This window comes from Dicentrarchus labrax, unplaced genomic scaffold (assembly GCF_905237075.1).
Source record: "Dicentrarchus labrax unplaced genomic scaffold, dlabrax2021, whole genome shotgun sequence".
In the NCBI taxonomy this organism is placed as follows: Eukaryota; Metazoa; Chordata; class Actinopteri; family Moronidae; genus Dicentrarchus; species Dicentrarchus labrax.
In genome coordinates, this window is record NW_026136721.1 from 19,162,234 (window position 1) to 19,176,069 (window position 13,836).

The 13,836-nt window shown below is 41.4% G+C and overlaps 2 protein-coding genes across 2 annotated transcripts; one reads left to right on the forward strand and one right to left on the reverse strand.

Annotated features, from left to right (window-relative positions):
* The first annotated feature begins 1,191 nt into the window (after positions 1 to 1,191).
* LOC127354345 (ATP-dependent RNA helicase DDX39A) lies at positions 1,192 to 7,323 on the forward strand. The gene is made up of 10 exons (XM_051384223.1): positions 1,192 to 1,343; positions 2,260 to 2,467; positions 2,618 to 2,745; positions 3,768 to 4,044; positions 4,317 to 4,435; positions 5,205 to 5,336; positions 5,588 to 5,697; positions 5,982 to 6,126; positions 6,448 to 6,595; positions 7,077 to 7,323. Exons 2-10 carry the CDS (start codon positions 2,260 to 2,262, stop codon positions 7,091 to 7,093), a joined length of 1,284 nt encoding a protein of 427 aa, XP_051240183.1. The 5' UTR covers positions 1,192 to 1,343; the 3' UTR covers positions 7,094 to 7,323.
* Positions 7,324 to 7,562: 239 nt separating this feature from the next.
* On the reverse strand, positions 7,563 to 13,432 carry LOC127354348 (CCN family member 1-like). Its single transcript, XM_051384228.1, has 6 exons — positions 13,229 to 13,432; positions 12,058 to 12,271; positions 11,248 to 11,495; positions 10,201 to 10,339; positions 9,859 to 10,040; positions 7,563 to 8,904 (listed from the first exon to the last, which is right to left on the reverse strand). The coding sequence occupies exons 1-6, from the start codon at positions 13,286 to 13,288 to the stop codon at positions 8,599 to 8,601; spliced, it is 1,149 nt and encodes a 382-aa protein (XP_051240188.1). The 5' UTR covers positions 13,289 to 13,432; the 3' UTR covers positions 7,563 to 8,598.
* Between the last annotated feature and the right edge of the window lie 404 nt (positions 13,433 to 13,836).

The following is a 13,836-nucleotide window of genomic DNA, read 5'->3' on the forward strand; positions in this document are numbered from 1 at the left end:
CCGTACAGCCTAAAGCTAAACGCATCCAAGAGGCGACAAGACGTACTATTTGAAATAAGATAATATATACTCATACAAGTAATCAAACAAAACACTGTGGTCACACATGGGCAATGTGAGAGTGAACAATCTCGCCAAACAAGCTGTTAAAAAAGAAAATACAGACACCACAATTACATTTTCAAACTCGAAGGGAAATGGTAATACATGGAAGAAAATCAATAAAGAGTGGCAGCAGCACTGGAATCAGGAGATATATGGAAGACAGTTACACACTATACAATATAGAGCGTTTCAACATTATTATAAAACTAAACTAAAATCTAAAACTAGCGATGAAGAAACATTTTAGTTCACTGAAATCAATGTCTTTCATTTTCAATTTGGTCAAATTTGCCAACACAACAAGCACGAGGAGGCGTTTGTTCATATGTCTATTGAGACTGGGATGTCTACATGACTGTGAGTCAATGTGTTTGTGTTGTATTACCTATTTACTAAACATCTTCGATCTTGACCCCTGACAAACAAACCCCATATTATCATAACAAAACTAAAACTAACACGAGACATATAAAAATTACACTCAAACAAAACATTTTTGAACAGTAAAAAAAAACCTAATGAAAATCAGAATCATAATCAGAAATACTTTATTGATCCCCAGGGGGGAAATTTGTTTGTTACAGTGGTTCCACTCACACCACGATAAAGAAATATTACTTATATACAATATCTAACACAATATATAGAATAGAAATTAATGTATAGGTATATACATATAGTAACAGTGAAAATAAAAATGGAAAATATAAATATAATAAGAGATATAATAAAATATTAAGATCCTATATACAAAGTAAATGTAAATCTAAACATAAATGTAAACATATTCCACAGTATTGCACACTGACCCGGGTATCGACGTATTGCAAATGATCAGCATCAGTTTAATGACTCACAGTTTTAACACTCTGAGGGGGGGTTAAAGAGTTTGATGGCCACAGGCAGGAATGACTTCCTGTGCCGCTCTGTGGTGCATCTAGGTGAAATGAGTCTTACAAAAAAAAACAACAACATAAGAACTCTGGTGTTTATTGAGAGACATGGGACAGAAAACATGAGGTAATATGAGCAGACTAAAAACAGGACTCAGTAACCTAAATAGGAAGCATCCATCTGGAGGAGTTAAGTATCGCCACTAGTTGGCAGTAATGCGACACCAAAGGTTCGAGCTGCCTTTAAACCTCAAAGAAGAAGAAGAAGAAGAAGAAGAAGAAGAAGCACTTACAAGCTCGTATCACGCACATTGATATCGGCGGGACATAAAATATCACAGAAAGGTAATACTGCGGCGCATTCGTACTGTTCAAACGAAACTAATCCGTATGTCGATGTATTTAATTGGTATTCGAGGATAAATATTTCACATAATCTGTCGCAGGAGTTTACGTTGAGGCTTTGAGATGTGCTTTGGTAGCTCTACGTGCTAGCCGCATTAACATTAGCTCCGGTGCGTTTAGCCAGTTACCTTTATCTCTCTGGTTATAGTGACTATTGTTAGTTTTTCCACTACATAATAACACTTAATTAACAGTATGGTATTAAAGAAACCAGTAACAGAAGCCAAATGTTTGTTAGAAGTAAATCGTGAACCGTTCAGCCGCTAGCTGCTAGCTTAATAACTAGCCTGTTTGAATGAAGGAGGAGGAAGAGGAGGAAGAGGAGTCCATTGTTTATGGGTGCGCAGTCTCTGCCGGGTCAAACCGGTCGGCCATCACTTTCAGTCGTCTTAATTGTAACAACTAAACAGACCTAATCTATCAGGTGGGTCGTTAAAGACGGCGCACACAGAGGTTAATGTTGACCCCCCCCCACAAGAAACAACTCATTTTGATGATGTCAGCAGGCCGCAGCCACGGTTCACGTCAGCCAAACAACCCTTGAACCTCGCTGCTATCTGGGCTGGTTTCCGCACACAGCTGATTATCATTAGCATTTAGCATTCTTTTTAATTACTTCAGTTTTTCGAAATCGCGAATTTATAACACACAGTTAATTCCTAGCTTAATTTATTAAAGAGAGAGAGAGAGAGAGGTTTGTGTGTGTGTGTGTGTGTGTGTGTGTGTGTGTGTAGTACGAGCAAAAAGTAAAACTTCCCGTGCTTCATCTCAAATATGAGCTTGCACATTAAAAAGGACACAGTCCATACTGTTTAAGGGAAGTTCTGAGACATGGATTTACATCCTATCCGTACAGATGGCTGAGACTGATGTTGATAATGAACTTCTGGACTATGAGGAAGATGAGGAGCCCCAGGGAGCCCCTGAGAGTGGAACCCCAGCAAACAAGAAGGAGGTGAAGGGGTCCTATGTATCCATCCACAGCTCCGGCTTCAGAGACTTTCTCCTCAAACCAGAGCTGCTCCGTGCCATTGTTGACTGTGGTTTTGAACATCCCTCAGAAGGTAAATAGCAAGTTTGTGTTGTCCTACGCCTCCATACAAACTCCTAGTGTCTCCTAGGCTGTTATCATATTCTAATTTCATGAATTCACGAAGAGGTGATTTTGAAAATTTCACTCACTTATGGGTACCTTTTTTTTGTTTTATTTTCAGTCCAACATGAGTGTATTCCCCAAGCTATCCTGGGCATGGACATCCTCTGTCAGGCCAAGTCTGGCATGGGAAAGACAGCTGTGTTTGTACTGGCGACCCTGCAGCAGATAGAGCCTGTGGATGGTCAGGTGAGTTGGTCATTTATTTATTTATTCTTCCCCCTAAATATGAATCATACCTCGTTTTGAACGTGGAGTAGGTGGTATTTCCAAGTTAACAATTCTGTTATGTAAATTTGACCTCCTCTGCATTGTTTTTTTTTATAGCTGTCAGGCTATTTGGTTTGAAGTTTTTAGACCTGAGGCCTCTTTCATATCCATTGAATAATTTTAAGAAATGCCTATAGCGTGTTTTTCTTTTCTCACAATGAGACTTGCTCAAAATAAGGCAGACGTGGTACCATCCTTATATATAAAATCTCACAAACTTTTAAATGTCGTCAAAAAGAACCTCTAGTCTTCAAAGTACTTTTTTTCTGTGACAAGACATGGCATATAAAGGGATGGCCTGTTTACCTGGTTCAACAGCAACAGAGGTCATTCATTGCAAAGTTATGTCTACTTCAGTATATGAAAAAACACTCCTGACAGGTCTGTCTGCAATTACAGAGGACAAGTGCCTCCAAGAAGGAGTGACCTTTTAGTATGATTTGCAGAAGTAATGTCACTCCTCCAGGGTCAACATTTACAAGTGGACCATGTCAGAACTATGACCACAAAAAACAATAAAATAACAGCCCTCAGCATCAGCCAGTAAAGTTTGTTTTGGTGCCCCACAGTAGAGAGATGATAGGAGTTGACAGGAAATGTTGAGAGACAGTGAGATAGGTACGACATGCATCAAAGATTCCCGGCTAACGCAAACCGGGAACGTTGTTGTTCATGGTGGGCACCCAAATCCCTAGGCCATCAAGATGCACCCAAGATCTGTTTTAACATATCATTAGTTATTTTGAAGGAACTGTACGATATTATGATTATTATTGAAATAACTAACATTTTCAAACCGCACTGGAGCAATAGTTAAAAGTCGAGGATGTCCTATAAAAAAGAAGAAAAGAATCAAGGCTTAGCCGGCAGCACAAAGGTACACAACTGACTACATGAGGATTAAGCATTTAATAAGATTGTCCTCTTTCCCTGTATGCCAGGTGTCTGTCCTTGTAATGTGCCACACACGGGAGCTGGCCTTCCAGATCAGCAAAGAGTACGAGCGCTTCTCCAAGTACATGCCCACTGTCAAGGTGTCAGTGTTTTTCGGTGGCATGACCATCAAAAAGGACGAGGAAGTCCTGAAGAAGAACTGCCCTCACATCGTCGTGGGAACTCCAGGACGTACCCTGGCCCTCATCCACAACAAGACCCTGAGCCTGAAGAACATTAAACACTTTGTGCTTGACGAGTGCGATAAGATGCTGGAGCAGCTGGGTGAGTAAGAGAAACAAAAGTGTTTTGTAGTAGACTGAAACAAGTAGCTTTGGTGAAGGACTGTGGTCAGTAAGACAGGGGAGACTTCCAGTTTATTCAGGTATTGTTCTGTATCCCACTTATGGAAGTTTGTGAAAATAGGTTGTTGTGAATGGAGCTATCTGCAATTTTGTACATTTAGAGTTAAGTTTCAAATTTTGTTTGTATATAAAGAATAAACATGCAGTTAATATAACTGTGGGAGTACTATTGTGTTGTCTTTATTCTGACAGACATGAGGCGTGATGTCCAGGAAATCTTCAGGCTGACACCCCATGAGAAACAGGTTATGATGTTCAGTGCAACGCTAAGCAAGGAGATCCGCCCCGTCTGCCGCAAGTTCATGCAGGATGTGAGTTATCAAGATTTACTGATGTTTCATATTAAACATGTTATACATCTTTTTTTGTTTAGTTTATTTTTTAGCAGAGATTAAAGACGTGCAGCTGAGATAGTCTTAATCGTGTATGTGTGTGTGTGTGTATATATAAGTCATGTTTATGCTAATGAGAATTGATTCATCGCTATGACAAGGCCACATAGAACTGTTTTCATGGGAAGAAATGGGTATAGAACATTTTAGTCTTTCTACAACAGGGACATTGATTCATCTGATTGGTCAAAGATATGTTAAAATGTGTGGATAATTCCACAGTAGCTCAGCTGTCCTAAAAAAAAAATATATTCTAGCTATTTTGCATAAGCTGACATTTCAGTATGTGCTGGGGCCAGTGAGAACCTTTTATTCAATGTCCTTTCCGTAATTGCAGTTAAGATACTCGGTGTTGTAATGTGTAACAAGTCAGCTAGTTCAGGTAGGTCAGCACTTGCTGCAAAGTCCCTCTTAGCTTTGCCCACTTGTGACTGTCCGTGTCATGAGTGGCCATATCTGAGGGGCAAAGTGATCCTCCTCGGCAGATTTGGCTTGATGAGGACAGTCAGTCCTCCTGGCTCTACTGCAGTCCAGGAGAACAGGTTCAGTGAGCCACCATGCACAGTTAATGAGTCATGTATGGGGAATGTAACACGTTTTGGTGTCTCATTATGACCTTTCTGATGTGGTCTGCAGAGATGTGTGTGTATGAGTGAGACTAATGTTTGGCTCCTCTCTTGCTGTGTAGCCCATGGAAGTGTTTGTGGATGACGAGACCAAGCTGACCCTCCATGGCTTACAGCAGTATTACTGCAAGTTGAAGGACAGTGAGAAGAACCGAAAGCTCTTTGACCTGCTCGATGTACTTGAGTTCAACCAGGTATAGCTTGCTCATTCATGAGATACTGAATTGGAATCAGATTTGTACATATTTATTGTTTTATTTAAAATCTTTGTGAAGGGGCTTCATTTTAAGAAATATGTATCTGCAGCCTTGTTCTTATACTAATTAATTTAAAAGATTTGTCTCCTCTAGAGGGATATCTTTATGTTGATTTCAGCCTGTCTGTATCTTATTGATGTCATTCCCAGCAAAAAAATATGCAATCCTTTTCTTTTGGTTCCTGTTAGGTGGTGATCTTTGTTAAGTCAGTACATCGCTGTGTGGCTCTGTCCCAGCTGCTGGTGGAGCAGAATTTCCCTGCCATTGCAATCCACAGGGGCATGGCGCAGGAAGAGCGGTGGGTGCTGCTGGTTTATTACTGATTCTTGTCTTTTTGTTCACACTTTGAATTCAACAGTAGCAGTCCTAATGTCAGTATCTTGAGCATGAATACATGTGGAAAACGGCACACCACTGTACTTTAGTCCCACTGATGTGCTAGTCACTACTTTAAATGTTAGCATTTAAATGTAAGCATTAAGTCTCAATTAACTGCTGAGGATTGGTGTGGAAAACATCTGCCTCACTTTGGAATAAATGTACTTATTACTTTTCCTGTTGTTGCTCATTCCTCCCCTCCAGGTTATCCCGGTACCAGCAGTTTAAAGACTTCCAGCGGCGAATCCTGGTTGCGACCAACCTGTTTGGCCGAGGGATGGACATTGAGCGAGTCAACATCGTCTTCAACTACGACATGCCAGAGGATTCTGACACATACCTTCACAGAGTCAGTCCAGCTATAATAACTTTATTTATATCTGATATTTGTTTTTTCATTTACAAAACAAACAAATATAGGGCTTGTTGCTGGTACCAAATGTACTGTTTGTTTCTAAATCTTGTTAAAAGGGTGCAGAAACCTTCTATACTGTAGAGGTCCATGGTTTATAAACGGGGATTTGAAATTAAAAATGTTTAGAAGTTAACAGTAGACTCAGAAATAATTCACAAAGTTGTTTGATTGTAGTATAAGCCCTCTTTCTTATTTATAGAAATTGGTTCTTTGAGCAGAGCCCACTTCTAGCCCTAACTTCTTTCTGTGCCTCAGGTGGCCCGTGCTGGCAGGTTTGGGACCAAAGGCCTGGCTGTCACCTTTGTGTCAGATGAGGCCGATGCTAAGACCCTGAATGATGTCCAAGACCGCTTCGAGGTCAACGTGGCAGAGCTACCAGAGGAGATTGATATCTCCTCCTACAGTAAGTTTTTCTTGTTGCTCACAAGCTGTCTTGCACTGGATATTACCCACTTTCAGTACGTTTATGTATATGTACACTAAAATCCTGGTATTCAAACAGCTTTTTGGGTAACCATCTATGTTTACACGTATTTTAACATTCTACTGTTAACAGTGTTCTTATCAGTGAGAATTTAGCAGCAGCTACAAATCAAAGTGTGTTCCTAAACTGTTACGATAACTCGGTGACTCAACAGGCAGCAGTTTCCAGAAGTTAAAGACATGCCCGTACTGGATTTTTAAAACCCTGGTCAACATTGTAATCACACATCAGGATATTAGTGTGTATGTCGACCTACACATTGACTAACTGCACCACAGTGGGCTTAAAACCCATACAGACAAATGATTACTATATAAATACCCTGATCTGTGGTATCCCATTTGATTGCCTGTGCATCCAAAACTCTCGCATCTTAAAACCTTCCTTTTTCTCTTTGCAGTTGAACAGTCCAGATGAGTCTGAAGAGTCTTTCCAGTGAAGCTTGTGTGTGTGACCCTTGGTGATGCTGTATTTTGGCGAAGGGGAAAAAACTTATTTTATTTCCCACCATAAATGTTGGCAAGTTCATAATGATAAAAACCTTTTTTTATTTTATCACATCTTTTCAGAGTGCTTGTTTTAGTGTTTCCCTCGTTATAACCATGGATATATTGTTTTGGTTGAAGAAATAAAGTTTTTATACCTTATTTAATGGCTTTTGATTTAATTTAGCATGTTTTAAAACATTTAAGTCTGTCAGATTACATTAAACATAGTTGCACTACAACAGTAAAATACAAACTTTGTTGTGTTTTGACTGCAGTTAATTCTCCTAACCAGCAGAGGGTGCTATCATCGTAGTTTGAAGACGTAGCCACTGTTTTTCCAAACAGAACTGGCTGCCAAGTTTAAATCTGTTCAAGTTGACTTAAAATAAAACCTTGCATGAAACTTGAGCTCAGCAGCCAGTTTTATCACATGGATGGACCAACAAAATCTTGTGACAGCTACACTGTAGTGTCTCAATCCACAGAAGTGTATAAATGTGACAATAAAATCTTGGATCCAAATAAAGAAATTATTTACAGAATACAGTGTGATCCAAAATAAATTCTCAAATACAGGTTTGTGTAAGACATTTCTCTAAAACTGCATTTAATGCACAATCAAGAAATCTGTTGGCATTGGTCCAGTCCGCGCTGAACGCTTGTCGGTTCCAGATACCGTTCCTTATCATTTTACAGTCTTAAAGGGGACAGTATCCTTCCTCAGTGTGTGTGTGTGTGTGTGTGTGTGTGTGTGTGTAAATGTACTTTTTGATGCCCTGTCATGTCAGCATGCCAAAACAAAGGTCTGTGCTGTTCACAACATGCTTTGTTGATTTAATATATTTTGAATAAAAAAAAAAGTCTTGTCCACATTTTGCCTCATACTCTTAAGTTTTCTACTTAAAGCTGCAAAAGTTTACTCTTTTGCTTGTCACTGATTAGTCACAGTGCACTGTGGGAAATGGAGGCATCCACCATCACAGTATGTGCGACTGTTGTTAAAGGTGAGGTGATCCTTGTGCACTGCTGTCAGTTATAGTTACAAAGTTTCAGTGCTAAACAAAGTGCTTTGTTGCTTGTTCTCTCAGGCTACTCTGAAAAAGAAAAATCCTCCATACTTGAACCAGCAATCAGTCCAGAGTGGAGGAAGTCCAGGGGTGCTTCAGGGATCTAATTTAGGTCCCACGTCTGTTTGAACAGGAGCAGGCAGGTGTACAATCCACTCTGGTCACAATAATATTACAATAAGCCTTTATGGTTGTGAATAAATCCGAGGCGGCCCTTCCTGCCTGCATTTCGGCAGTCAGGTGGGTGCCTGTGGTCTTCACGCACTCAGTTGGAGCTGGATGAGAAAAAAGGGCCCCTAGTCTTGAGGTGTCACCATCAAGAAATTTGACCTCATCACAGTAAAACAATAAAACTTCCTCCTCAGTACTAGTCTATGAACTTGTGTGTATCTCCGTACATCCAGTGCTGCGGAGGGAGGGCCACTTCGTTGAGGTGGCCGCAGTCATCACTACATTTACAGGACTGGATGAACATGGCCGACCTCTGGAAACGCTCGCCGTCTGGGCAGACAAAGGTGATGGGTACAGTGCGTGTGCGGCGTGGCGAGCAGCACCGTCTGTCCGTGCACACGCCGCAGTAGTTGGGCCGGTAAAGGCGGACACTCATACATTCTCCGTAGGACAGGCGGATGGGCTCTGGGGCTTTCTGGGCTGGGGTGCACTTCTTCCCTTTCTGTGGTTGGATGGTAAAAGTAAAGAGATGAGTTACATAGTCTGTGTTATTCCTAATTGGCTTCAGTAGCAAAATTCACCAAAACAAGTAAAGAAAAAATCTAATAAGCATTGACCTTTATCTGCCCTGTCCTTTTACATAACAGCAGATTTAAGCAGCTTTACACTCAAACTCTTTAGCTTCACATTAATAGAGCCACACTTAAACTTGTCATGCCAAAACATAGATTGAGAGAGGGATTATTTTTAGATTTGAAGTGATTAATTATAAGATGAACCATCTATTTAACATTTGAGTCTCCCTTTTGTTAAACACACTGACACCTATGATTGTTCTTGGCACCAGAGGTTTTAACCCAGCAGAGCAGAGAAAAGAGCTCTTACTGTGTGTCCAACATGGAGGATTAATATAGACACACCACTTCCCTGGACTCTGAGTACACAGACAGGGCCTAGCTATGGACAGTTGCTTGGCAGGAATGCCGGGGGTGGGGGACTATATTTAAAAAGGCGCCTGCCTGCCACCAAAACACCGCTGAGTAAATCAGCACTGCCCAGTTCCCACTGGATGTAGTGCTTCCCGAAAGTACCGCTAAGATAATCTCTGTTCTTAAGCTCGGGATAAAGATGGCTTTAGCACTAAGAGCATATTTACTCAGGGTCAGAACATCTAATTTTTCATTCTTTGCAGCACAGATTTGACGTTTTCAGCGTCTGCTCTTTAGTAGTAGAGGGAAACAAGGAAGCAGAGAAGAAATGAGCAGGTATTGTTCAGACATAGATAGATAAGAGGTGGAATAATTCCTTATTGATAAGTGTTATCACAGTAACTTATCTATCACACAGTAAAACCTAAACGCCTTGTGATAAGAATTTATCTCGGCAGTTATGTGGCTTTTCGACCTATGCTCTGTCTCTGTCTCCTTCAGTTCAAGTCAGGTTCAGTGTACTCTACCTTGGTTGGGGCAGTTAGGCCATGGCATGGACGTATGGTACAGATTCTCGTCTCTCTCTCCAGCTTGCACTGGGGGTTCTTGTTGGTGATGCGAGAAGAAACGCCCATCCCACAGCTGCGGGAGCACTGCGACCATTCGGTGGTCTGGACTGGACACTTCTTCTCCTTCAGATGGTTCCATGCTGAGGAGCGTTGGAGACATTAAGGAGGGCGGAAGACGGAGAAAAAGAATAATCATACATCAAACAAGTGGTCAAGGTGTCACAATATAAACCGGTAGGGAACAGGACTAACAGGATAGAAAAGCAGAAAAAAAACAACCACTGAATCCTAATGACTCACCAGGCAGGTGTTTGTAGCCATGTTCACTCTCCCAGCCGCTGGACCTGACTTCTGCAAGCTCGTTGGCCAACTCATTCTCAGGCCAGTGCGGGACAGGATGGTGCTCAGGTTTAGGCAGGTGTTGTTGTGGTGGAGGCACCTGCGATAAGAGATAAGATAAAATGAGACAGTGCCGGTTGCTGGGGATTCAGTCGTGCTGCAGTCATGTCTATCTTTTGTGTGTTTTTCCAATAAGTGGTACTCACACAATGGCGTCCTGATTAAGGGTTACTTTAGGGCGATTGGTGAGAGGAGAGACACTTTACCCTCTCTGTAGCTGCATGAATCGTTGTCATGATTTAAAGCACTTGATGAACAGTGTCTTGTCTGTGTAAGCAGGTGCAGTCTTATCTATAAGACTTGCTGAAAAGTTTCACACAACTTCCTCTACTCTCATTGTATTGTCCGGAGTGTAGAGTTCAATGAATTGCTTCTCAACAATAAGACTGAATTATGCAAAAGAAAATTAAGTTAAAGAGAGCCTCCTGACATGTTGTCCACCCTCTGCATGCAACTGAGAAGCATATCTACCTAGTATAAGACCCAAATATACTGTGGCATAGCTGAAAAGAAAATTATTATTATTATTATTATTATTATTATTATTATTATATAGCAAATATTGGATAAATATTTTTTTAAAGCAAAAATTCCAAATATAAAGCCTCTCAGCTGTGATTATTCGATTCTTCCTCGTATGTGATAATAAACTTGATATCATGAAATGTTGAAAAACAAACATCATTTTGGGCATCAGGAAATTATAATTGGCATTTTTCTCAAATAAATAAACAAAATGAATGTAAAAATAAATGAAAATTGTTTTGTAGAATTTACTCTTCCATCCAAATCACCTTTGTTTTAGAGAACATCACAGTGGCAGGGGAGGAATTGCACCTCCACCATTTGGTACTTCTAAACAGTTTCCTAAAATATATTTACAATTTGTGCCATTTGTGTCAGTCACTTACTAAGAGAAACTTTTTGTTATTACATGTAAAAACAAACCTGATGCTTAGGTGGAAGCCGCCAGGTGCCCTTATGGCAGTCCACGCTGAAGCAGCACTGCCCGGGTATCCGGACCAGCCGTGGGTAGGGGCAGGAAGGAGAGGCCGGTGGCAGCTTGTTGCTACAGAGAGGAGCGCAGCCAACAGCGCCATCGATGCAGGTACACTGGTGTTTACAGCCGGCACGGAAGCTCTCGCCATTCTGGTAGATCCTGCCATTGTACTCGCATGTGCGTCCCTCTAATTTAGCTGCAAAGACACATTTTACTCAGCTGAAATACAGCATACAACATGTACTGCATTTAATTGGTCATATACACAAATAGCTGTTGTTAAGCATAAACCATGGAGCAACAAAGGCATTCCTGGCACAATCTATTGGTTATGTATTTCTACAGGACATGCTTTAAGGGACCAATGATGGAGCTTTGGACTTCACACTGCAACAGTTCACAAAATCTCACAGAGGACCACCAAGATAGAAAGGTCAGTGGAAATAAGGAGACAGGAAGTGTCAGACTCCTTGTCTCCAAAGCATGGAAGAACCAGCTATTCATAGTTGGTGGGGCAGTACTGGCATGGTGCAGATGGAAAGTATTTTTAACTGTGAAACCCCCTGTCGCTGCCATAAAACCTGTACTACTCATTAAAATACTCCCTGTCTTGTTCCCGGATGTGCAAGGTTACATGTTAACTCATCACTTGTGATGGCATTGGCTTTATGGAAAGGAAGGTCATTTAACAGCCATTTCAGACACTTCTAAGTAAACCCCCCCCCGCCCCAAGCATACATTGCTGCCTTCTCTCTCACCTCGACAGATGCCCCAGGCCATGGTCACATCATTGCCGTGATTACACTCCAGCCCTTTGTGGTGGTCGCAAGGCCTCATGGGGCTGCAGTCCTGGTTAAGCTGCGCAGCGCACACCTTGCAGCACCCACATCCGTCTGGCACAGTGCTAACTCCTGGAGGGCAAACCAAGGGCTCTTCTGGGCACTCACACACTGCCGGGCAGCTAGCAGTCACCTGGAGGGAAAGATCACATCATCAGACAAGACCAAAATGATCTGAGTCATGCAACATTTTCTACAACTAAGAAAAGGAAAACAACCTCGGTCTACAAACATCAGATATCTACTGTGCAGCTTCAGAAAATCTTCAAAAGAGCCACAATGCTACATATGGAGTGCTTGATTGGAAAATTCAAATACAAAATAGCTGTATGGCAACCAGGGTGTTAAAGTTAACATCAGGGGGTGTTCAGTGCACTGGTTCCAGCTTTTCTTCCAACATCAAAGTGAGAGGAAAAGCTCTGGTACATTCGTTTTTGATGATCTCTTATACTCCCCAGGGTTTGTGACTGATTTTGAATTCTTCCACAGACAAAGCACTGCGGTATGCCTCTACTGTAAGTCAAGTCACTGCTGGCCAGTCAACCCTGAGTGTCTAGACAGCTTAGAGTTTGTACCCAGTCCCCTGCTGGCTTATGATTTGAGTCATCGCTCAGCACTAGAGCCAACTTGTTTCAGTTTGTAGGAATCAACATGTCAATGGGCTTTAAAAAGGACAAGGGTAGACATGCTTATTTCCAGAGAGGACAACCGACTTCAGAAGAACCATATTAATTACTATATAAGCAGTATTAACCCCACATAAACTCCATTTCCCAAACTTTGTATTAGGCTGGCGGGCACTAAGTTGTGATGTCTGATGTTGGCTTTATGAAGAATAAGTCTTTGAAGATCAAACATGTCTGAAAGCTTTTCTAAAAATACATTTTGTTTACACCAGGGGATGTTTATGCTGTTCATACCCTGGAGGTCAAAGTTTAATCACATTTACATTATAAAGACGGAAATCACATTACATTATCCATGACGGAGATTATACAAATCTAGTCTCAATCTTTAAAGAGAATTTCTGTAAACAGACTTTCGGCATCACACAGCTACACGAGCTTCTGTCAGGAGACCAACATCTTACCTGTGTGATGACGGCTGTTGTCAGTAAAGTCAGGTAGATCAGAAATGCCATGACTAGCATGTGACAGGTTGAAGAAAAATACAAATACAGATACAAAAAAAAAAAATATCTTCAAGCTACAATCTGCTGAGCAGTCTCAAACAGTTTCTCACCGAGTGTCGGTCTCTTTTCGGACCGTAGTCCTTGTTTTTCTACCGTCTAGTGTCTAAACTCTAATATATACCCGCTGCTGAGCCTCACAGAGACCCGCCCCCTTCCACACTTCTAACCAATCAGCGTGCTGGCAACAGCCCCGACATTCCAAATGGGCGTGGCTTCACCACGGGGTTAGTTTGCTGATTGGTGGGCGTGTTTTGGAATGAATGTAGCCATTCATAAAAATCGCAGGGCCGCTCTGTATTTATTTTATGGGTTAAAAATTAAAATGTAACAGCCGCTTTCAAGTCACACTTAGGCACATTCCTGCTTTTGTGGCCACCACTCTCCTAACACTAAGTAAATATATTCAGCTGGGCCAGACGGCATGGTAGCATTAATAAGACCTCCACCTCTGGGGGGAAAAAAAGAAGGGGGGAGGAATTCCCTCTGTTTTTCCAGACCAATGTAGG

Coding starts and splice junctions, on each gene's coding strand:
- LOC127354345 (XM_051384223.1), top strand. CDS start 2,260: ATGGCTGAGACTGATGTTGATAATGAACTTCTGGACTATGAGGAAGAT. Junction 4,436..5,204: donor GCCGCAAGTTCATGCAGGAT/GTGAGTTATCAA, acceptor CTTGCTGTGTAG/CCCATGGAAGTGTTTGTGGA. Junction 6,127..6,447: donor CTGACACATACCTTCACAGA/GTCAGTCCAGCT, acceptor TCTGTGCCTCAG/GTGGCCCGTGCTGGCAGGTT.
- LOC127354348 (XM_051384228.1), bottom strand. CDS start 13,288: ATGCTAGTCATGGCATTTCTGATCTACCTGACTTTACTGACAACAGCC. Junction 10,340..11,247: donor GGCTTCCACCTAAGCATCAG/GTTTGTTTTTAC, acceptor CTCTTATCGCAG/GTGCCTCCACCACAACAACA. Junction 8,905..9,858: donor GCCTAACTGCCCCAACCAAG/GTAGAGTACACT, acceptor ATCCAACCACAG/AAAGGGAAGAAGTGCACCCC.